Below are 25750 nucleotides of genomic sequence, written 5' to 3' on the forward strand. Positions count from 1 at the left end.
ATTTACCTATAGGTGTAAATATTGTTTCTCCTATTAGACTGTAAGCTCTTTGAAGAGAGATAATACTTTGTTTCTATCTTTTTGTGTCTAATAGACATTATCCCTAGACAATAGCCTATTAGACAATAAGCCCTAGCAGAGGGCCTGGCATATGGTAGATATTAATAGATGATTGTTTATTGATTGATTGACTTGTTGGAAGTCAAATGCTTGGACAGATAAAGCTTCTTACCCTTTCATTAATTATTGCCTTATGATTGAGAATCAAAGCCAAAGACAGGCCCACGAATGACCTTGGTGCTCTATGTTCAAATGTTATTTCTTTGGCTAGCTTCCTGGTACTGGACTTGCTTCTTTCTCCCTGGAGACAAGTGCATAGTGGTAGCATTTAAAAAGCATTTTGTTAAAAAAAATACAACTGTGGTTTGCCTAGAGCAGAAATTATGTGTGCTCTTGCTTCTCTTTGTAAATAATTGAATTTGTCTCTTAAGTTCAGGAAGTTCAAGATTCCTTTTTTTTTATATGTGGAGCTGACTGGTTCTGTTTTCTTCATATATGCACCAGACTGTAATCTAGGCAAAGAAATAGTGTGCTGTTGAAATTGCAGGAAGAATGATAGAGGAGATTGACATGTCTTCCTTAGAAAAGTTATTTTTAAACAGAGAGAATGCCTATTCTCATGCTGAAAAGGCCCTTAGAAAATACTACTGGGATTGAAAAATCGGTGGGTGAAATTCCCATCACCTGAGATACTTGTGAATATGAGTTGTTGGTGCCATCTGCTGCTTGCAAACAGCTATTGAGGAGATGCTATTTGAATTATGAAGAGGTATATGTATGGGAGCTTGAAAGGGTCTCCTTAAAGAAGTCCCAGAGGCAATGTCGCATCATTCCAAGTCATGGGCATTTATAAGGACAGCAGATTACTGATATTTTCTGCTTCACTCAACCCACATCTCTCTTTTTCACCAAGGAGAAGCTCCTCCAAGTCTTTGCCTACAAATTACTGAGCAACTGTTTTGAATAGTGCAATGATGATTAGAGACAAGACTTCCTCTTTCTTCCTGACTCTGAGTCCAGAATATGGCTCTCCTACTCCATACTGACTGTAAAAACTGGGAAATCTTTTCACATTTCAAGGGACTGGGTAGGAGGGAAGGGTGAAAAATTGATGAAATAGTCTTTGAACTATTTTTGGTGGGTTTCTATTTCTGTGGGTTCATCAAAAGCAGAAAAACCATATAATAGCTCCCATTTATATAGCATTATGAAGTTTATAAAGAGAATCTGGAGTTATTCTCTAAGACTAGATTTGCAAAGTTTAAGAGCCATTGTTAATCCACATTAGTAGAAGGTTCTTTTATTTGTTTTGTTTTTAGATTTCAAAAATTCACTTTCCTCCCCCAATGTGAAACAAAGATAGGATGGTTTAAAGACAAGGAAACTAAATTTTTGATTAACTTGTGGAAACATACTCCCATTCTTTTTCACATTCACTCTCTATACTTCAATTTTTAAAGCAAGGTCGTTGAATAGACTGGCCCTAAGGTTTCAAATGAGAGGGAGAAAGTGACATTTCACATTAGAGACCAAACTCTTAACATATATATGCAGTGTTCATGTAATTTCCCCTGCTCCCTTCAATAGGTCCAGTATCTTTACGAAGAAAACCCCAACGGTGTCATTAAAAACTGGACATAAGTAAAGAAAAAACTGAACAAAGAGCATACAGCTGTAAAACATAGAAACACACAAGTCCAGGATAAAGTCATTCTTTTTTTTTCTGTTTTTAGAAGAGCTGACCCTATTCTCTGTGCCTTTGGGGCAGGCAATTACTTTTCTTAGCCTAAACATTTTGATCTTTATTTTTTTGGTTGTTGTTTGGTTTTTGTGAGGCAATTGGAGCTAAGTGGCTGGCCTAAGGCCACACAGCTAGTAAGTATTAAGTGTCTTTGGCCAGGTTTGAACATAGGTCCCCCTGATTCTGGAGTTATGCTCTATCCACTGGACCATCTAACTGTTCAAATGTTTTCATCTTTATAATAACAGAATGGACTAGAATATTCCTAACATCCTATTAAAGGCTAACATTCTATCTCTCTACCTATGAATTGTGTGTATAAGTTAATCTTTCTGTAGTGATAATACAATTAGCCAGAGAGTATGAAGAAGAACCTGAGTGAGTATAATGTTTGAACATCTATTACCCTTTGGGGTTAAATTATGGAGGCTTCAGACCATTCTTTCAGCCCTAGTTAACATTGTAGTACCTATACACATGATGGACACCTTCAAAGACAAGCATCCTTTCCCTTCCATGCTAGGAAGTGAGGTTGGGTGGGTGGGAGATGGGAGTAAGGTAGAAAGGAGGAAACTAGCATAATTCAATTTGAAGGAACTCTTCACATAAAATGAAAATTTCTCTGAAATAGACTGTGTCTAAATCTAGTAAGAAGAACTAAAATTTCAATTGAGATGCTTTCTACTGGTATTATCATAGATACTTAGCCTCTCAAATTTTGTTTCTCCATTTTTACAATGAGCATAATAAACTTGTACTATCTACTTCACAGAGTTGTAATGAGGAAATTACTTTTTTTTCAAACCTTTGTGTTTTTGCATAAATAAAGAAACCTGTGAATTCTTCAGCATAAGGATTTCTAGGTGAGAAAACCAACCACTCCCAGGATAGACTGACTCTGTCTTGTATATTACAGACTCAAAAAATTGCTGGGGGTCCTGAGAAGGACCATTCTTGTGTCAATATTAGTCCAGCAAAGGATTTGAATTCATGTCTTCCTAACTTTGAAGCCATTTCTCTATCTATTCTGCCATCCTGCTTGCTTTATAAATATAAATTACTATTAATTGTTGATTTTTTCAATATTGGGAACTCTGGATAAGGAAATTTCCTATATTAGAGAGTCAATTAAAATGTATATACAATTCAGTTCAATTGAACAATAATTATTGACTGCTTGCCTGACATCAGGCACCATGTTTGATGCTAGAAACAAAATGAAATGCTTTCAAGATTAAATTCCACTGGATATCTGTTGGGAAAAAGCTACAGCAATTCTTTTCTTCTACAGATAATTGGTTCAGTTTACCTTCAACTAGGCTGAATTGACATAAACTGTATATGTAAAATTTTTTGTTATGCCGTTGCAAAGATTTCAGATTTATTTTCTATTGTGTAATTCAAGTGGGAGTAACATTGAATGTTTTTTGGTTTGTGTTCTGATAGCACAGCTAACAAATTGGCCAAGTGATTTGTTAATGGAAGTATTCCATCCATTCCATCTAGATGACATAGAAGAGATTACTGAATATAGCTCAATAACCAGATATCAATACTTATAGTTATGAGATTCATTGTTACTAAATTTATTTTTCTTGATTTTGAAGAGACTGTATTTAAAAAGGCTAGCTAGGTGGCTCGAGTGCCAGGATAGAGTAGCAGGCCTGATGTCAGGAAGATGAACTGGCCTCAGAGACTTATAAACTGTGTGACCTACACAAGTCAATTAACTATTTTTTCCCCTGAGGCAAGTGGAGTTAAGTGACTTGGGCAGAATCACACAGCTAGGAAGTAGTAAGTGTCTGAGGCCAGATTTGAATTCAGTTACTCCTGACTTCATATCTGGTGTTCTATCCACTGTGCCATCTAGCTGCCCCTCAATTAACTCTCTTTACTTAGTTTCTTTATCTGTAAAATGATCTGGAAAGGAAATGGCAAACCATTCCAATGTCTTTGTCAAGAAAATCCAAGTAAAGTTGTGAAAACCACTGAAAAAATGACTGAAATATTTAAGACTGTTCTAAATCAGTTGATAATGATTCTAATGTATCTTTTAGAAATTTGAGACAAGTGTATCTTAAGTGACATAATGACAGAACTTGATTGGAGCAAAGGACCTGAACATCCTATTCTTCTTAGTTATACACCAAAGTAACTCTTACTATTGCATTCTCAAGTGGTTGTCCAACAATCTCTGAAGGCAATCAATTCTGCTGAGATGAAACTCTAATTTTTAAGTTTTTCCTGACACCAAGTTAAATCTGTTTGGGTTTTTTTTTTTTTTTTTTTTGGTAACTTGTACTCATTTTTTCATGTTCTGCTCCAGAGTGTCAAATAGAATGTCTAAACTTTATGCTGTATCTCAACTCTTCAAATACCTTGAAGATACCCACTGTAACATTCCCTTCACCCCCTCCATCCTCTCCAATTTTCTGTCTCTAGCCTAAAAATGCCCAGATGTTCTAAAAAAAATTATTTTTTAATTTTTTAAATGAACATTTTCTCTTCTTCTTGTATCTTCCATTGGGGGGATAGGAGGATAAGAAGAAGAAACTTGTAATAAATTCTCATAGTCAAACAAAGCAAATTTCCAAATTAGCTATTTAAAAAAAAATGTCTCATTCTACATTTTGAATCTATTGCCTCTTTGACAGGGAAGGTGAAACAGAATAAACATTTAGCTGACTATTATGTGCCAAATATTGTGCTAAGGGTTTTATGGATATTATTCCATTGATCCTTGCAGCAATCTGGGAGGTAGGTGCTATCATAATTTCTTTTTACAGTTGAGGAAACTGAGATACAAATAGATTAAAAAATTTATCCATGTCATACAACAAGTAACTATCTGTGATTGTATTTGAACTCAGGTACTCCTTACTTCAGATTTTCACTCTATCTGCTATACCACCTAGCTACCTAACAGGATACAGATAACATGCTTTGTTATCAGTTTTCAAAATCATCATTAGTCATTGTATTTATCAGATGGTTTCAGAGAAAGTTGGTAAAATTTAAATAGATGATGTTGAATGAAGGGAGCAGAATCAGGAGAACAATTGGTATAATACAACATTGCCAAGACAAATGACTAATCTTCATATGACATGGATTCATAATCTTTTCATGTCCTGATTGCCCATCTAGGGATATTGTCCAGTGTGCTATTGTACTTTTTAGATATTAGCACCCAGAATTGAACATAGTATTCCAGATGAGATCTGATAAGGGCAAAATACAATGCCTTTCAAGTTTGTTGTTGTTATTCAGTCAAATCTGACTCTTTATGGAACCCCTCTTTTTGGGAAATGTTCTTGGCAGAGATACTGGAGGGGTTTGCCATCTCCTTCTCTAGCTTATTTTACAGATGAGGAAACTAAGGCATATGGGGTTAAGTGATTTGTCCAGGGTCACACAGCTAATAAATATTAGGGGCTGCATTTGAATTTAGATCTTCTTGACTACAGACTTGTCACTCCATCCATTGTTCTACCTAGCTGCCTATCTTATCACTTGTCATTTCCTATATTTTTCTACTGTTCACCAGGGACGCTGGATCCAGACTGGAGTGGATTTTAAATGTTATTTAGTCCTATATTCTCATTTTACAGATAAGGAAAGTGAGAGGTTAAATAACTTAGTCAAAGCAACACAGGTAGAATGTGGTAGAATTGGTGTTGGGACTCCAACACTCTCTTTGCTGTATTTCACCTTGCCTTTTTTCCCATTTCTCTGGGAGGTACCATATAGGTTAGTGGCAAGAGCCCTAAATTTGAAATCAAAAGACCTGGGTTTGAATGCTACCTCGATCACTTCCTGTCTTTGATACTCTGGACAAGACATTAACTCCTTCTTGGCTGCAGTTTTTCTAACTTTAAATGTTAAAAGTTTTTGCTCAAGAACCACTCTCTTCTTATATAGCCCCAGGACAGTCTAAGAGGATGTCTAGGGGTGGGGCAGGGCTGGGGATTTCCTTTAAGTCTCAGTGATAGAGGTTGGGCCAAGAAATTCTGCTCCTAGTCTCTATGTTGACCATCAGCAAGGAAACACATAAAACAAGTGTAATTTAGGGGAATGAATGAGCAAAGTAGATGGGAAAGGCTTCTAATCATTCCACTCTCAGCAAATCAATATGTTCCTGCAAGAAAGGGGATGAGGGTGGTAATCAAATTTAGAAATCAATCTATTATTTCTTGTTGCAATTCAGACTATTTCCTTCTAATTCTGTACCCTATAGCACTAAGGTAAAGGGAATACATTTTAAAATTAAAGATAGAAATATAGTCCATAGTCATTTCCCATTTGTTAAATGGTTCTTTTAGCTCCTGAATAAATATATTTATGATTTCTTAGATAGAGAGAACTCCCAGGTGAAGAAGTTTCTTCTATCAATGCAGGTCAGCACCATTTCTACAATAGTTACAGTCTTAAGAGTATTGCCTAGAATACTGAGAAGTTAACTCATCCAGAGCCACATAGTCAGTGTACAGATTGGATTTGGACCTAGGTTTTCTTGGCTTTGAGGTTAGGTCTCAATCCACTTATACTATACTACCTCTCCTAAAGAAAAAAAAGGTATGGAAAATCAGATCAAGTCATAGTTGCTATGCATGGTTTTCTTATTTCTTTATTATATTTCCATTCTTATTTTCTTATTGCTTATTTTATTTGTTACTATTAACCTATAGTATATAATATAATATATTATATCAAAGTATATTATATTGCATATTATATTTTCTATTGTATATATTCTATTATTTGTATTTATTTCTTATTTCTTTTAATCCTTATTTCCCTTATCTTCCTGGCTTAGTTTTTAAGAAACCCTCTTTACTGGAAAACTTTTATGTGTTTCTTCTAGAAGAGAAATTCTGGACAATACCCCAAAATATACACATGAACTGAAATGCTCTGTTTAAAAAAGAGCATGACTTATTTTACTTAAGTCAGTTTTACTTGTAACTTGTTTTTAGGTCACAATCTCTTCTGTATGCTTCTTCCCCCTCCCTAAAGTTGAATAAAGTAAAGTAGTTAAACAAAAAACACCTGCAGTATTAAAGATCTAGATGCTACTCTTGCCCTGTAGATTTTTGAGAAGAGGGAGTTAAGACTGGGACTTTGAACATGCTGCTATAGAGCCTAATAACTTCACACTTACTAATTAGAAGTAAACCTCAGCTGCAAACCACATAGCTTTCCTGTCTAGAGCTCATTTCCTAGAGCACTGCCAAATGATAAACAGCATTTTATATGTAATATGCTTAAAGTATTTTTTGTTCTTGTACAGAAAAAATTACTTTTCTTTACTCTAGTTAAAATAACCAATTCACACTTATGATCATAATGGAACTGCTGATGCGGGCTGTTTCAAAAACTTTGGAGAAGAAATGGACATATGGAGTTATCTACTCATTCATGCAAATACATCTTATCTGGGGTAAGCCTCCTAATTATACTTTGTTATCAGACGACTTTTTTTTGGGGGGGGAGGGGGCAAATGAAAGTTTTGTTTATCTTTTTAAATGACTTTAAAATTTCAATAGAAATGAGTCACTAAGAATAATATCATAATATCTTTAAGAGTATATATTTAGTGGCACAGTGGATAGATTACCAGACCTGGAGTCAGGAGATCTACTCTTCCTGAGTTTAAATCTAGTCTCAAACACTTACGAGTTATGTGATCCTAAGAAATTCATTTAACCTTGTTTGCCTCAGTTTCCTTATTTATAAAATAAGCTGAAGAAGGAAATGGCAAACTACTTCAGTATCTTTGCCAAGAAAACCAGCCAAAAAGAGACTGTTTTGGTCAGCATATTACCCAAATGGGTTCACGAAGAATTAGGCAGGACTGAATAACAATAGTATCTCCCTTCTGACTTATAGATGTCACATTTCAATATGAAAAAGAAGAGTGAAAAGTGATCTTGCTTCTCTGCTACAAGACATTTTCACCTACTCTTTCCTAAGAACTCCTAGAATAATTTAAGAAATTGTGTCTTCTAGTGGAAATGTTCTCTGAATGATAGTCAGGATAATTCTAAAACACAGGGGGGAATCATATTGCTGGAGATGCAGAGAAACTCCTTAACACCATTTCCTCTCTTAAGTATTTTTTAATATAAAAAAGCACTTCTCCTCCAAATACAAGGATCCTTGGGAGTTGAGCATATCTTGGACTTTAATGAGGTATGTGCTATAGTGGACCTGGGAGACAAAATAGAGCATCCTTATGTGAACAGGAACTTGAGACTCAAGAGTCACATTTAAAAATAGAAAGGAGAAAGATGAATTTTGCATTCCATCCTGTGTATATTAGAGTGTACCCCAATGTCTCTGTAATTTACTGTATTACTCAAACCAAAATGATTAGGAAGCATTTAAAAAAAAAATCTCTACATCACAAACTATATTGTGGAATAAAGTCTATAGAATATTTTTTTTAAAAGTATTTTCTGAAGCACTATATACCTCCCTGGCACTGACATTACATTGCACTGACCTCTGACTACCACAATTTTTTATCTACAACAGTTTGAAAATTCTTTTTTTGTCAAAAATCCTCACTTAATCTCTGTCACTTGTTATTTTTTTAAAGTCTTCTATTGTGTATTTGGGTCATATTTACCATTATATTTCAGTGCTCAGTATTGAGTGCTAAACTAAGGCAAATGCTTTTTATATAGAGCCCTCTGAGAAAAATCATTATTTAAACTCATCATTTGAAATAATCCACTTAAAAATTCCTCCCCTGCTCCTATCCTCAACAAAAATCTTTCTTTGATGTTTCATTGTGGTATAAACATTGCCCTGGGTCCTCCAAGGTTGTGTATGTCTGCTGAAACCAAGATTGGTAAGTCTTCTCAAGCTGAACAACTTTAAATAAGGGAGAAGCAGCCCCATTTTGTAAGGGAGCTTAAGAAACATGGATTCTGTTACATCTAAGACTTCAGACTTCCTAGCCAGAGTAGATAGTACTGGTCAAGTGGATTTTTTAAATTTCCTTTCCATTGTGGACTTAAGAATCCAACTCATACCAAATGGATTATTTTTCAAGGCTGACTTTTCAGCTACATCTCCCCCTTCTTCCTCCCTAATATATTTAACAGGGATGATAGAACATGGAAGACTCTGTAATGATTGTTTTGAGGATGATATTATCTCCTCTAAAATAGAATTTTTAATCTCTGCTTGTGTGTATGTATGTGTGTGTGTGTGTGTGTGTGTGTGTGTGTGTGTATTTCCTAGACCCCTTTGGCATTCCGATGAAGCATATGGACTCCTTTTAAAAACGATGTTTTCCAATACATAATATAAAAGGATTACAAAAGAAAACAATTAAATTTAAATATGTTTATCAAATTTTTAAAAATTCATTGGCCTCAGGTTTAGAACTCCTCCTTGTGTTAGCTATTCCAATCTTCTAAATGTTATATTTCATTTGAAAATTAATTATTATGTTGTATAGTATTTATTATATGTGATTAATTTATATATATACATGTATATATTTAATATATATATGCATGTATCATATGTAAGTCTGAAATTCAAACAATACAATCCAGTCCAATAATCATTTAATAAAAACATGTTTTGTACTATACACTATGCAAAGTTCATAGGATATGAAGCAAGACAAAAAAATGGTCCCCAAGGTGATGACATTCTCCAAGAGGGATGGGTTGGAAGTAATATACTAAATAGCTATGACTATACATAATGATTTAGGATAAAAAACAAAATAATAATAAGAACAGGAAAGAATTCTTATAGGAGATGATACCCAAGCTGATCCTTGAAGAAACACAAGGATTCTGTGAATGGGGGAAATACATAATGCACTCTAAGAAAGCACAAAAAGCCTTTACAAAGTCACAGAGATAAAAGATGGAATGTTGAGTTCAGCTGAAATTTAAGAGTACATTACAGGGCGTGTTATGCAGTAAACCTTTAAACATAAGCCAGAGCCAAATTATGAAGTGATTTAAATTTTAAGTTGAGAAGTTCATATTTTCTTAGAGCATTAGAGAGCCAGTGAAGTTTTGGTATAAGCAAGATTGGTATAAGCAGACTTCTGTTTGAGAATATTATAAAATATTAAAATTTTTCAACAAAAATATTTTACCTTCCTCATGTATTCTTCATATTCCTTCCTAAATGAAAAAGAAAAACACACTTGTAACAAATACGCACAGTGAAGTGAAACAAATTATTACATTGTCCATGTCCAAAAAGTGTACCTCAATGTATACCCCAAATCCATCTCCTCTCTTACAGAAAGTGTGTAGGATATTCCATCATCAGTCCTCTGGAATCAGAATAAGTCATTAAAAATATTATTTTGTCAGTTGTGTGGGGAGTGGAGTGGATCAGGAAGAAACTAAGTGCCAGGAGTCCAATTACCTCTCTGCTGTAATAAATAAGAATCAGGTGATAGGAACCTGAGCTAGGGCTGTGGACATGTGAGTGGAGAAAAGGGAATAGATGTTACAGATGCTATAAAGGTAGAATTGATAACACCAAGCAAATGAATAGATGTAGGAAGAGAAGGTGAGAAGGGAAGACACCAAAGTCGCAAATATTAGTGTTTGGAAGGAAGGTTTTATTATTAAGAGACATAGAAAACATATCAAGGAAACAAATCATCTTGAATTTTAAATTTTTCTTATTAAGAATTGTTTCGTTGTTCTTATTTCAAAAATTGAATTAGATTCAAAAGCAAACATTTTTGCCAACCCATTCCTAGTTAAGTGGATGAGTTGTCTGAACCAATCCTGAAGCTAAGTCTTCTGGGCTGCTCAGATTCTTTCATACCACCATGAGTCCTTATACTGACAAGTTCTCTCAGTTTGATCAACAATTCCAATGGATCTGGTGACCAAGGAAAAATAAACCAGATAAAATGATGCTTGGTATTCTTTTCTTTTAGGTCTTCTAAAAGGAAGATTTGATGAAAGAAACGTCATCTATGCTACTCCTGGCATGGATGTGAACTTGACATGTCAGCTTGAAAAGAAAAGCTTGTTGGTGCAAACACAATGGTCCAAAATCACCAATAATACAGAAATAATAGGTCTCTATCACCCTTCGTATGGTTATAACTGTGGTGCTGGAACCTCCTGTGAATCCTTAGTCTCCTTCACTGCATTGTCACCAAATGTTTCAGAATGGACTTTGTACTTGAGAAATGTGTCTTCTGCATCGAGTGGGAAATACGAATGTAGCTTTACTTTGTTTCCAGAGGGCACTTTGACAAAGATCCAGAATCTCCTTGTACAGAATGAAGGTAAGCAATAGAAACTGAGCATAATAAGAACTGGAAAGGTGATTGTGCCTTCTTATATTATTCCAAATTAAGGAAGGAGCATGGTATAGTGGGTAGAGATTTGACTTTGTAACTAGAAAGACCTGGGTTAAAATTCTGCCTCTAATATTTGCCACATGTATAACCCTGTGCAAATGTGTTGCTTAAGATGATAATAGTGTCAAACTCAAATTTAGTTGAATCCCTGTTAACAGCATATTGACTTAGAAAAGATCAAATCAATATTTTTATAATCTTTTAATTTATTTTTAAAAACATTTCCCAATTAAATGTTAATCCAGTTTCAGAATATCAAGCAGCCCACCAGTCAGTGTTTGACTCCTCTGCTGTAGGCAACTCTCTAGGATAATAGGTTGTGGAGAAAAAAGCTGATCTGTATGAGTAGACAGTGTCCTCATTCAGCAAATTCCCTTTTCTAATGAAATCACAGGTCTACATTTAAGCCCTATCTTTAAAATTCAGTGGATAGAGGGAAGAACAGTATACCTTTAAGCAGAAACCCTGAATTCAAATTCTCCCTCTCATGCTTATCAAGTCTGTGATTTGGGGCAGATCACATCTTACCAGGCTTCAGGGTCCTTAATAAGAATGTTGCAATAGAAGGCTCCTGGGATCCCTTTTAAGTTTGAATCTATTGTCCCTAAAATTCACAGCCTTCAGCTTCAGCCTTATATTTATCTAAGGATGGTTTTGAAGTCTGATGTTGCTCTTTATTGAGCTTGCCTATTACAATAATATTAGGAACCTGCTATGGTTCCTGTATGACCCATGGTCATACAGCCAGAAAGTATCTAAGGTAGAATTCAAACACCAAGCCCACTGCAAATAGAATGCTGAATTTAGAAAATCAGAAAGACTTGAGGACAAACACAGCCTCAGTCATTTATTAACTGTGTGTTCCTGGCTAAGTCACTTAACTGCTACCAGCCTCAGTTTCCTCAACTGTAAAATGGGAATAATAAGAGCATCTGCCTGCCAAGGTTGTTGGAAGGACCAAATGAGATAATATCTATAAAATATTTAGCATGGTGTCTCGCACAGGATAGGTATATGCTTGTTTCTTTCCTTCCCATCCACTACATCATCTAACTGCCTCTTCATAATTAAATCCAAGATTAGGAATCAAGGTATTCAGCAATTGGATTGCTTTGTTTGTTTGACATTGCTCAAAGAAAAGTCTTGCATTGATTTGGCAGGTAATCAAGGAAGAGGAAGAATACCTTGAGAATAGATCATCTGTAATTTTAATCAAGAAAATCTAGCTGAACATTAAAGTTCTAGATCCAACTTTTTTCTGACTCTCCTTACCACTTATTGGTAATCTGACAAGTCATTTAGCCTGTCATTCTCTTAATTCTCCTGTCACTTTGTCTTTAGAGTCATTCAGTATTTTCAAGTGTTCATGTTAATCAGTCTCTGCAAGTAAGAAGTTTTGAGACCTGCTCCTTAAAAAGGTATTACATAGGATGATAAGCAAAAGAGGATTTAAGCACCATTCAAAAATACTGATTCAACACAGCAAGATGAATGTGGGTCAGTCCCAACACAGAGATGAAATTTCTCCATTTTATGTGGTATAGAAGTAGATAAAGCTTTGACCTTGAAATCAACAAGACTTTGATTTGAAACTTATCTCATCTTACTAAGTGTGGAAGACTGGGCAAGCCATTTCATCTCTGTTCTCTTTAGTATCCTAGGTAAAATAAGGTGTTTGGATTATATTACCTCTAAATCTTTTAACTCTAAGTCTATAGTGTATAATAACTAATAAATGTTAGTCAAAGATATTCTCGTGTTTTTGGGGGAGTTCAGGGGCGAAGGGGAAACGTCTTCAAAAGCATATAGGCAGTGGGGGTAGAAACTTCATAATCTAAGCAGGATTTATACATCAAAGCTATATACTATTTATTGAAGTATTATGTACATTCACATATCTATGCTAACTAGCTGTGTGACCAAAGGCACAACACTTAGATTCTATGATTTTAATTTCCTCATCTGCAAAATGGGGATAAAATCTCCTATAGATACTTACCTATCTTACAGGGTTCAAATAAAATAAATACCTTGAGAATAGATCATCTGTAATATTAATCAAGAAAATCTTGCTGAACATTAAAGTTCTAGAGCCAACTTTTTTCTGACTCTTTAAAATGCTTAATCTTAAAGCCCCCGATAAATTTTATTTTCTCTATCCATATATATCCATATTTATATGTATGCATGTGTATATAATCATAAGTGCATATATACATATAGCTTTGTGACTATGTACATACACATAGGTGTGTATACATATATATATATGTCTATATAAGTATATATATACACATGTTTGTGTATATGTACACACACATATACTCCACATCTTTTGCCTACTACTTTTGTTACAGAATATAGTCAAATTTATAAGGTTACAAGTTATTTCCCCAGTTGGTAAATGGTTTGATTCTAAGTCTACAAAATTGATACATCCTGCTACCATGAATCACACTTCCTCAATATTTCATTTAAAGAATTCTGCTTCCATTGAATTCAGAAAAAAAAAAAGATGTTAGCATTGCATAATATATTGTCTAATAGGATAGAGAAGAGGGAGTAGATTTCATAAATCTTTCATTTCTCAATTCCTATTTTTGTTCATAAAACTGAGTTCATAGAAGCTTGGATTCTGAGTTTGAAGGAAGCTTAAAGGTCACAAGCTTCTCCTTTTATAGATGAAGAACTGAAGCCCATATAGGAAATATGACATGTCAAAGCCTCATAAGTACCAAGTGTCAGAGCTAAGATCCAAACTCTGTTTTCCTTTCTTCAAATCCAGTGCTCTTTCTACTTTTCAAAATTAAAAGAAATCACAAAGATAGCTCACACCAGGATAAGAGAATTAGGAGGACAAAAGTAATTTGTATAGTTTGGAAAGAAAGGTCATCATTAACAAGATGAATTTTGATTGTGAAAAAGGGAAAGCACTACATTTAAGTTTTAAAAAATAATAGTATATCGAAATGGCAGTACATGTGAAAAAAGAAAAAAAAACCTGGGGTTTATGGAACTGCAAATTCAATATAAATTAACTGTTTAACATAGTTGCCAAAAACAAACAAACAAATAAACAAAAACAAACCCAAACCCACATCAGAAACTTATGTGATCTTAGGCTGTATTTGTGTGTGTGTTTTAAAAAAAAGTTAAAATGATAGTGCCACTGTATTCTACCTGTGCTGGATCACATATGAATTATTGTGTTGAGTTCTAAAGACCATCTTTTAAGAAGAACAAACCAGTCTATATCATGGCTAGGAGAGTGAGAGGATTTGGAACTGTGTCATACAAGGATTGTTTTAAGGAACAAAAAATGTTTATTCTGGAGAAGACTTAGAGCTAGGGGAAACATGATTGTTATGTTTAAATATTTGAAAAATTATCATGAAGAAAAGTGACTGGATATTTTTTTCACAAGCCCAATGAGCAGAACTAGAACCAATGGGTTCAAGTTATAGGGAGTCATTGCATTTTTAAGCAGTTTATGGAATAATTTTATTAAAAATGAAGGTTTCTAAAAATAGAATGGTCTTTTCTTGAAAGGGAGTTAGTTCTTTGTTACTACAAATGTTCAAAAAGAGAATGAATGGCAATTTATTATCAATTTTATTTTGTATCTTATTTAATATTTTATTTTCCCCCAATACATGTAGAAACAATTTTAACATTCTTTTTTTAAGTTTTAAGTTCTAAATTTTCTTCTTTCCTCCCCTGTTTCCTATTGACAAGGCCAACAACTTGACATAGGTTATACATATGTAGTCATGTAGTCATGCAAAACACATTTCCATATAAATCATTCTGTAAAAGAAAGTACACATTTAAAAACAAAACAAAATAAGAGAAATAAAGGAAGAAAAGGAAAATAATTGTTGTTCTACATTTAGGTTATACCAGTTCTTTCTCTTGAGATATACAGCATCTTTCATCATCATTCCCTACAGAATTTTATTGGATCATTGTATTGTTGAGAATAGCCAAATTATTCATAGTCGATCATCATACAATATTGCTGTTACTATATACAATATTCTCCTGATCATGCTCATTTCATTTTGTATCAGTTCATGTAAGTCTTTCCTTATTTTTCTGAAGCATCCTGCTGGTCATTTCTTAAAAGACAGTAGTATTCCATCAAAATCTAATGCAACTACTTGTTGAGCCATTCCCTAATTGATGGACATTACCTCAATCTCTAATTTTTAGCTACTGGTAGAGAGCTGCTATGAATATTTTTGTACACAAAGGTCCTTTTCTTTTTTGTTTTTTTTTTTATCTCTTTGGGATACTGACTTAAGAAATGTATTGCTTGGTCAAAGGATATGCAAGGTTTTGTAGTCCTTAAGACATAGTTCCAATGTGTTCTCCAGAATGGCTGAATCACTACATAACAGTAAATTGGTGTTTTAATTTTCCTACAATCCCTTCAACATTTATCATTTTCCTCTTCTGTCATGTCAGTCAATCTGACATGTTTGAAGTAGTAGTTCAGAATTGTTTTAATTTGCATTTCTCTTATCAATAGTAATTTAGAAATGTCTTTAGCTTTGATTACTTTATCTGAAAATTTGTGTCATATTCTTTGACCATTTATCAGTTGAGTAATGGTGCTTATATCTATAAATTTGACTCATTTTTCTATGTTGAAGTCTTTATCAGAGACACTCACTATAAAAACTGTTTTTCACAGAATCGTTACCATCTATATATTTCTCTCCATCCCTATTAGCTCCATTTTTCTTATTTTCTATCTCTCTCTCTCTCTCTCCTTTTACCCAGTTCATTCTCAATAGTATTTTGCTTCTGACTTTTATCTCCCCCAAACTACCATCCCTTCTATCAGCTCCCCCTCCCCACTTCTCTTAACCCCTTCCATTCCTATTTTCCTGTATGGTAAATATAGATTTCTTCACCCAATTGAATGTACATATTATTCCCCCTGAATTGTTTAGAATGAAAGTAAAGTCCATGTGCACTTCTCCTTGCTTTCTCCATTTCCCTCTTCACTGTAAAAATATGTTCCAGTCCACTATTATTTCAGATAACTTATTCCATTCTACCTCTCCCTTAACCCTTCTCCAAGTGCATTATTCTTTCTTATCCCTTAATTTAATTTTTAAGATAATCATGCCATCACATTCAACTCATACCTTGACTTTCTGTCTTTGTGCACTCTTTCTAAAAAAACAGTCCCTCACCAAAAAAAAAAAAAATTTTAGAAGTTACAAAAATCACTTTTTCATGTAGGAATATAAATAGTTTAACCTTATCAAATCTCTTCTGATTTCTCTTTCCTTTTTGCCTTTCTATGTTTCTTTTGTATCATGTATTTGAAAGTCAGATTTTCTATTCAGCTTTGTTCTTTTCATTAAGAATTCTTGAATGTTCTCCATTTCATTGAATTTGCCCCCTTCCCCCTGAAGGTTTATACTCTGTTATATTAGATCTTGGTTGTAATCTTAGCTCTTTTGTCCTCCAGAATATCATATTTCAAGACCTCTAACTCCCTTAGTTTAGAAGTTGCTAAGTTTTGTGTTATTCTGACTGTGGCTTCATGATATTTAAGGGTTTTTTTTTTTTTTTTGGTTGATTACTGTATTTTCTTCTTGATCTGAAGGTCTGGAATTTGGCTATAATATTCCTGAATTTTTTCATTTTGGGATTTCTTTCAGGAGGTGATTGGTAGATTCTTTCAATTTCTATTTTACCCTCTAGTTCTAGAATATCAGGATAGTTTGATGATTTCTTGAAAGATGATATCCAGGCTTTTTGTGATCATGACTTTCAGATAGACCAATAATTTTTAAATTATCTCTCCTGGATCTAAATTCTAGGTCAGTTGTTTTTCCATTGAGATATTTCACTTTTTTCTATTTTTTCATTCTTTTGATTTTGATTGTTTCTTGATGTCTTATAAAATCATTAACTTCCACATATTCGATTCTGATTTTTAAGGAATTATTTTCTTCAGAGAGATTTTATGCCAATTCTGCTTTCCAAAGTATTTTTCTCTTCATGGATTTTTGTGTCTTTTTTTTACCATTTATTCTATTCTAGTTTTTAAAATATTACTTTCTTCAGTATTTTTTGTGCCTTCTTTACCAAGATATTGACTCTTTCTTCATGTTTTCTTGAATCACTCTCATTTCTCTTCCCAATTTTTTCTCTACTTCTCTGCCTTGATTTTTAAAATCCTTTTGAGCTCTTCCTTGGCCAGAAACCAATTTATATTTTTCTTTGAGGCTTTGGATGCAGGAAAATTGATTTTGTTTTCTTTATCTGAGGATTTGATTTGATTTTCCTCATTACCATAGTAACTTCCCAAGGTCAGATATTTTTTCTGCTGTTTGCTCATTTTCTAGCCATTCTTGACTTTTAACTCTTATACTAAAGTTAGTCTCGTCTTCCCAAATGGAGAAGACACTGTTTTAAGATTCAGATTTTTTGTGGGACTGTTTTCAGCGATAATTCTGGGAATAAGGTAACTTGTTGGCTCTTCCAAGTGGTGCATTTTCATTCTGGTGCAATATACCTTTCCTATCAATCTTCTAAGTTGTCTTTGCTGGAAAATGGTTTTACTCCCTCTTTTGTGGGTTCTGATACTCTAATATTTGTTTAAAGTTGTTATTTAAATGTTTTTGGAGGGATTTAGAGGAGAGCTCAGAGAAGTTCCTGCTTTTATTCTACCATATTAACTCCACCACTATCACTAATGGCATAGAATAAATATTCTTAATCTTTTTCCACATGAGTCCCCTTTTGCCCAAGAAATTTTTATAATTATGTAATTATAATACACACACACACACACACACACACACATATATAATTATACCCCATTATAAATTTGAGTCAAGGTGTTTCTGCCAGCATTTGTGCATGTATGTAGTTCAAAGAGTACATGGTTCAGAACCACAGTTTCAGTGAATTCGAGGGATATAACATGGCCAGACATTGCCAGAAAAATATCAGCATTATGTTTGATTTTTAATTAAATTTTGGTCTTTGCTTTTAGAAACCTTTTGCTGTTGCCAAGTTTTCAAAACCTCCACATTCAATTAAATGACCTGTATGGGGTCACAACCCACAGTTTAAGAACCTCTAAAGAGAAATGTTGCATAGTTTAGGAAGATGTTGAAGTAGATGATCATTCAATTATCCTCTATATTCATAAATCATAGTTTAGAAATTAGTCATTATTTTTTTATTTCCTGGTTAATGATTTACACAGTTATTCTGAAAAAAGGAAACCATTGTGTTGTCTTCACATGCTGTTTATGACCAAGTCATAATACTATTCCAATTCAACATTAGTAACTTAAATCAATTCACCATCCAGATAGAGTGCTAATTATATGGTGGTTCAGATGAAAAGCGACAATAGATGTTAAAAAAAAAAAAAAAAAAAAAAAAAGGAGAGGAATAGCTAAATAACATAATGGCTAGAGCACCAGAACTGGAGTCAAGGGGATCTAAACTTAAATCCAGCCTCAGATACTTATAAGCTTTCTGGGTAAGTCACTTAACCCTTGTTGGCTCCAAAGGAAGGAAGAAAAGAAGGAAGGAAGGAAGGAAGGAAGGAAGGAAGGAAGGAAGGAAGGAAGGAAGGAAGGAAGGAAGAAGAAGGAAGGAAGGAAGGAAGGAAGGAAAGAAGAGAGAGAGGGAGAGAGGAAGAAAAGGTGAAAGGGAGGGAGGAAGAGAGGGAAGGAAGAAGGAAGGGAAAGAGAAGACAAGAAGAGAGGAGAGTATTATACACCTTTAAGGAAAATGCATTTTTGATAAAACAAAAAAAAATGTGATATGAACTTAGGTTCCTTAAGCTGGTAGATATCCAAAACCTCCTCAAATCACTAGGGAGATAGAGGTCATGGACATGGAGGCAGAACTAATACTTCCCTGTTCTAACTACAGCAGATCAGTTTCAAAGTCATGGTCTGAGTCTTTCAGAAATGGTTGGGCTATCTGTTTACAGAGAGGGCCAAACTATAGCAGACAAGCAATACCCATAAGCTTGATAGCTATGACATTGGCAAAGAGAGAGGATGTCAGATAATTTGTTCCCTAGGTAGTAACACTATAGTATAGTAGAGATTATATTGGAGTTAGGACCCAAGGAGTCTAGGTTCACACACACTCCCTTTGTCACTTACTACCTATGACTTCAGAGAGGTAGGTGGTGTACTGAATAGAGAACCTGGCCTGAAGTCAGGAAAATTTATGTTCATGGATTCAAATCTAGTTTCAATCACTTACTAACTGTGTGACCTTGGATAAGTCATTTAATCCTATTTACATCAATCTTCTCATCTGTTAAATGAGCCAGAAAAGAAAATGGCACACCACTCCAGTATTTTTACCAAGAAAACTTTAAATGGGTTCATGAAGAATCAGACTTGACTGAAAAATAACTAAACATATGATTTTGAACAAAATCATTTAGAAACTGTATTCCTCCATTTTTTTTTACATAAAGAGGATGGACTATGTTACATTAAAGATCACTTCCATATTTAAATCTGTGATCCTATTATCTGCCCCCCAGTGCTTATTATATGTTAGCTCACTCCCACCAATAGGACTTTTTTTTTCTTTCTCTCCCCAGCCCCATTTTCCCTTTAGTTCCTCCCTTTCTTTTTCCTCTTCTTTTTCATCAGGCAACATCATCTCAGGGTCTCAGTTTCCTCAACTGTAAAATGAGGGAAAGAAGAGGCTGACTTAGATAATCTTTGAAGTCCCATATGACACCATATCTATGAGTCAATGATTCTTTTTTTTCACCTTACCCCCTCCATTTTTTCTAACCTGAGCTTCAGAGTATCTAGGCAAGAGATATAGCATCCCTGTTAATATCTCTCACATGTGTCTCATGCAATTTCTGATCCTTTAGCTGACAATGACAAAACAAAGCAATCATTCACTTGCTCACCCACCTTCCTGTTGAGTCAACAGTAGCCATTGAAATCAATAGATATACTGTCTTTGGGGAATTTGCAAGATGATCGAGTAGGTAAACCCTGTGTGGGAGTAAAATCTTTTCCAAAATGCTTACACATAAACATATATACAAATGAATGTTGAAGTAGTATGACACAAATGAAATCTATCACTGCTTAGGTATTTGTTAATCAGCATTTCCTGTTAGCTTTCAAAGTCATTTGCATCTCTCTTCCTCTTCTCTGTTTACAAAGTACTAACATGTGCCCATTCTTGTCAGAACTAGGTAGTCTTTGAGAAGAAATTCTTTTCTCTCTCCCATGAGGCCTTACATTTAGCATGTTATTTAGATAGAGGATTAACCTTCTATGCTATGGAACTATAGGACTAGTATGAAAATATGGCAGTCTGTACTTAACAGAATGGGCAGCTGCTTGGTACAGTCAATAAAATGCTGGGTCTGGAGTTAGAAAAACTATCAACCTGAGTTCAAATGCAGCTTCAGGTACTTACTAGCTATGTGATCTTATCACTTAAGCTTGCTTTCTTCAGTTTCTTCATCTGTAAAACAAGTTGGAGATGTGAGGGCAAACATCTCCATTCTCTTTGCCAAGAAAACCCCAAATGGAATCAGAAAGATTCATATGCAACTGAAAAAGCCTGAATAACAACATTTAGCAAAATGTCAAAGCATTGAAAACTCAGCATATATGCTTCCTTGGGATACTAAAAGGAAATAGTTTCTTTCTTCCCAATCCACAGGAGAGAAATTTCTAAAATGATCCCAAGAGCTACACTGCAGGTACTTGGTACATAATTATGTACTATAGCATCTCTGATTTGCATCCAGACAAATTAGGCTCTGAGATTTATATATGTGTGTAGGCAAAGATGAAGACAAGATAGAAAAAAAGACATGTGCAAAGAAATAAACATATGTACATATACATACATACACACATGTACATGCACATACATACACATTCTCTAAATGGTAGTATAGGTTTTGTTGTTGTAGTTTCTCCAATTATTACTAAAACTTTAGAAAGGTCTTATATTCTTGGCTTTCTCTTACCATGGCTGATTTTTTTCTCCCTTGATCTGCAAGCTATTTGGGAATGTGAAGAATTCTTCTACTGCTTTTGTCCTTGATGAATCTATGATCTCATCCATATGAAAAATTAAAATTATATTTGTAAAAGAAAAGATATCAATTCGCAAAATTGTAAAATGCTCATCTGGAAGAGAAAGAGAAAAGAGACAGAGAGAAAAAGAAACAGAGATGAGAGAGAAGAAGGGAGGTAAGGAAGAAGACAGAGAGAGAGGGAAAGAAGAGAGAGAAAGAGAGAGAAAGAGAGAGAGAAAAAGAGAGAGAGATGGATATGTAAAGAGACAGAGGAGAAGAGGAGAAGGGAAAGAATGAAAAGGGTATTTTTATTGTATCATATGTACTTAAGTAGAAGGAGATTTTCACAGAATTCCAAGTAACATGGAAATTTCATGCTTTAAAATATACTCTTGGTAGTATTATCTAGGTAGGAAAAAAATTCAGAGGTTATGGGCCCATTCAGCTTTATTTTTGCATTATTACTTTTTATTGTTTGCATATGTGCGTGTAGGCAAACACACATGCACACAGGCATACACATACGCATACACAGACACACATACACACACACACAATTTCTACTTTTAACTAAAGGAACAAAATGAACGTTGAATTAAAAGATGAAGTACTTTTTTGTGAACCAGAGTCTAAATACTTAATTCAGAGTCAAGACTGAGCAGAGAATGCTGCTAAATTTCCATTTGAGTTCTGTTCTTTTCTGCGTATGATTTTGTACATTTACATTCTTACATTTACAACTCATTTTCTTTCCTGGCAGCTCAGTTTTACACTTGCAAAGTGTGAGGTGATAGTCCTTGTTTCCCCTCTATTTTATAGGAATGTTCTGAGGATTAATGTATCACATTTGGTGAAAGTATCCATGTTCTTTGAATGAAAGACAATTTTTAAGCTCAAAATATAATTTTTTTTCTTTTTTTTCTTCTTATATTTTGCTACAGTTGCACAAGATGAGAAGGGTGGCAACTATACAGTAGAAGCATTATTCAACCACATACTGAAAATTCCATGTTTTCAAAACATATCCTCAGTCATTTCATCTGGGATTACTGTTGCCTGGCTGATGGTAAGCAGTACTATTTTCAATGAAAAGGTGACCTGGAATTTGACCTGGAATTTACATATTAATTGAGTTTTAGAAGAGTAATGATAAATAGCAATATTTGATCAATGAGCAAGTATTTATTAGGCCTTGGGCCTATGAGCCAGGCATTGGGAAAAGTAATAGGAATCAATGACAAAAATCAAGGAGATCCTGCCCTCTAGAAACTTACATGTTTTTTGGGGGAAACAATGTGTACATATGTAATTTGGGAGAAATACAGGAAATGTGAAAGGACTCAAAAATGATTCATGTTTGAGTTGAATCTTAGAAGAACCTTGGGATTCTATGAGAGTGCTCTTAGACTTGGAGAGACAAGCAATGCAAAGACATAAAGATGAGAGATAGAGTATGATGTGTGGGGAATAGGAAAAATGCTCACATATATGAATCTAGTTGTTGTCCTAATTATTCCAAATCTTGAACATCTTCACTGTATGTTAATTTGTATTTGCTAAATCATTGCTTTGTAGTGTTCTTGCCTAATGGGCATAGAGTAAGGTGTTTCCCTCAAAAAAGGCTATATTTTCATTTTGTGTATAATATTACCCCAACCCCTTCACCCCATAGGTGACCCTTTACTGTGCTATATATAGTAAGAAAGTAATAGTATTTTGAATGAACAGGGACTCACTGACTAGCTAATTCTTTTATCTAATATTTTAGGCCTTAGCTCAACATCCTGCTGAGACATCTGCTTAGATAAATGGAGGAGAGAAAGAGAGATCAAATGACTTTCTGAAGGTCACACAGTGAAAGGATGAGGGAAGCAAATTTCAGAGCTCTGTCTTACCTTTATTCTGTTACCAGACCAGAGAAGTCTGCCCTTGCTCAAAAAAAAAAAAAAAAAAAAAAAAAAAAAAGTAATACTTGATACTGATACTGTAGCTTAGTGGAGTCTCTTTGGAAGAAACTTCTGCTTTAAAGGATCATTTCACTGACACATTTGGTAACTAAATGCTTTGTGTGTTTTCTTGTTCCAGAAAAAGTGTGCTTGTATTTTTAAGTCCTTGTTTCTAATTGATAGCTGTGGGATTGAGAGTAGAATGCAAAACAACTTATTCTCGTCCTATCATAGGATAAAATGTGGCTTTTCATTTTATAGTACTTAATCTCTCTCAGAAGACTTGCGATCTCTAAAATATAACCTCGGGAGGCATTTTATTACATATTAAATTAATATTATTATGGGCCCAATCTAGTGACTATTATCTATGCATGTTGGGTAGGTAATTTGTGGAAGATTTGTGGGGAGTTGAGATGAGGGGGATCAGAGAAACATGTACAAGAACTGAATAAAATGAGAAGGCAGTCTGCCCTGGTTGAAGGAATATGTATAGTAAAGAAGTCATGAATCATTAATGCTGCATCACTCCTCCACACATACCCCAGAATGACTCCATCCTGAGACCTACTCACTGACTGCTTATTCTCTAGTCTGCTTCACCTTACACTGGCTGTCCTGCACCCTCTCCAGTAACCACCTTCTCTCCCAATATGTTTCTTTCCCCTTCCAGCTCTCCTTTATATTTTATATACACCCAGTTCTTAGCACAGTGGTTGATGCATAGTAAATGCTTCATAAATGCTTATTCATTCTCTTTTTCTCTCTCTCTCCTTCTCCCTTCCTCTCTTTTCCTCCCCCATCTCTTTTCTGACTCTCTTTTGCTATCTATCTACCTATCTATCTATCCATCCATCCATCTATCTGTCTATCTAGTGTCTATATTATTATAAGCATAATAGATATCTAGCTTTGGAATCAGGCAGATCTAGCTTGAAGATATATCACTGACAAATATTAGGAATAGGACCACTTCTGAACTTCTTACTATTTCAGACAAATTTCTAAAAATTATAAATTACAAAGGAAATATAAATATGATTCTGATGAAAAGATTTTTAATATAGAGATTTCTCTAACAATATCATAACTCTAGATCCTTTCTCATTGTCTATTCATCAATCAATCAAACAATATTTTTAATGTACCTTTTCTGGGACTTAGGGAAAGGGTGGTAAGACTACTAATTCTTACCTAATCTTATGTCCTCAGAGATATCAAACACTCCTGTCATACAATACTGCAGAGTGCAGCCCAAACCAGATTAAAATGTGATTGGGAAATATTTAGCAAAGTAGATAAAAATGCACTAGAGCATAGAAAATGTTAACATGTGGTTTTCTAAATTAATATACAGCCCATGGGGATCTTTCTATACAATTCAGTGATCCCTTCCCTTTTCTATTTGAGTTTGATGACACTTTGATATACTACTTAATAACTATTTCTAGCTTATAATTCTCCTATATATGCTGGTCTACCAGGCTAATACACCTTTATAGAATAACATGCTTGAGGGCAGATGTTGTGTCTTATTCATATTTATGAATTGATGATTTTCATTCCCATCTGTAAAGGTAGATAGGAAAAGGTAGAGAGTGATCTTATCTGTATAATAGTCAAGTATCCTCCCAGATCAAAGGCTGAAATTGTGGCTGTAGATAAATAAAGAAATTCTTTTTACATCTAGAATCTAGCCCTGTATATTGGCCCAGGTTTTTTCAAGTTCAGTAAAGGTGTATTTTCCCTGTAAGAGTTTTTTTTTTTTTTTTAAGATTTTGTTGTTGTATTTTGTTTTTATATCACCTGGCCTGCTCCTCCCCAATTTCTCTCTCTCTCATTCTAGAAATCTTTCTTTTATAACAAAAAATTTTAAAAGAAAGAAAAATAGGAAAATATGGAAGCAGGGAGAGAGAGAATCCAAAATGTTCTATCCTAGGTGGCTATTTGTGAGGGATAAATTTGAGAATTCAGTAAAATGGGAATACTATATTTTAATGTAAAATAACCATTCACATATATTTCACAAACTTACCACATCACCCACTCAAACTTGACAAAGCTAAAATTAATTGCGAAAAAATTTCCCTTGTTTTCACAGAGGTTGTAGCTCATTTTTTTTTAGATTCTTATCTCCCTACAATCTGTACCCTACAAAGAAATATGCACACATTAGAGGTTGGTTTATTTTAAATGACTGAAACAGAAAGGTAACATATTGCAGTACTGAACTTCCTCTGAGCTGATGTTTTAGCAAAAATAGTTAAGCCTCTTTATAATCATTCAAAGTCATTGGCCCATTAGTGACTGAATTCATACATTTATCCATCACAAAAAGTTTGGTGTGAAGTAGCATGTTCTGGATTCCCCCAGTTCAAGTTCAAGACTTATAATCAGAGAAACCTGAAAGTTTTTTTTAGAGAAGATTTCTAGAGCCCTCAGTGAGGGAAAAAAAAAAGAATAATCATCTCAACATTATCTAATTCAGTTCCTGTATTTAGAAACCCCCAAAATCCCACTGCAGGAATGTTCTGTGGCTGGGATGATGTGCCCTGCTCCCTCTCCATTCT

General features: G+C 34.3%; 1 protein-coding gene across 4 annotated transcripts in view; it reads left to right on the plus strand.

Moving 5' to 3' along the window:
- Positions 1–25750, plus strand: part of CD96 (CD96 molecule) — a 151875-nt gene that overhangs the window by 23179 nt on the left and 102946 nt on the right. For all 4 annotated transcript variants that reach the window (XM_051985263.1, XM_051985262.1, XM_051985264.1 and 1 more), the window contains 3 exons: positions 7117–7241; positions 10737–11093; positions 22176–22300. In XM_051985263.1, the coding sequence (XP_051841223.1) occupies positions 7139–7241; positions 10737–11093; positions 22176–22300 (585 nt within the window). In that variant the 5' untranslated portion in view covers positions 7117–7138. The remainder of the gene's footprint in view (positions 1–7116; positions 7242–10736; positions 11094–22175; positions 22301–25750) is intronic.

Source organism: Antechinus flavipes, chromosome 3 (genome assembly GCF_016432865.1).
Source record: "Antechinus flavipes isolate AdamAnt ecotype Samford, QLD, Australia chromosome 3, AdamAnt_v2, whole genome shotgun sequence".
In the NCBI taxonomy this organism is placed as follows: Eukaryota; Metazoa; Chordata; class Mammalia; order Dasyuromorphia; family Dasyuridae; genus Antechinus; species Antechinus flavipes.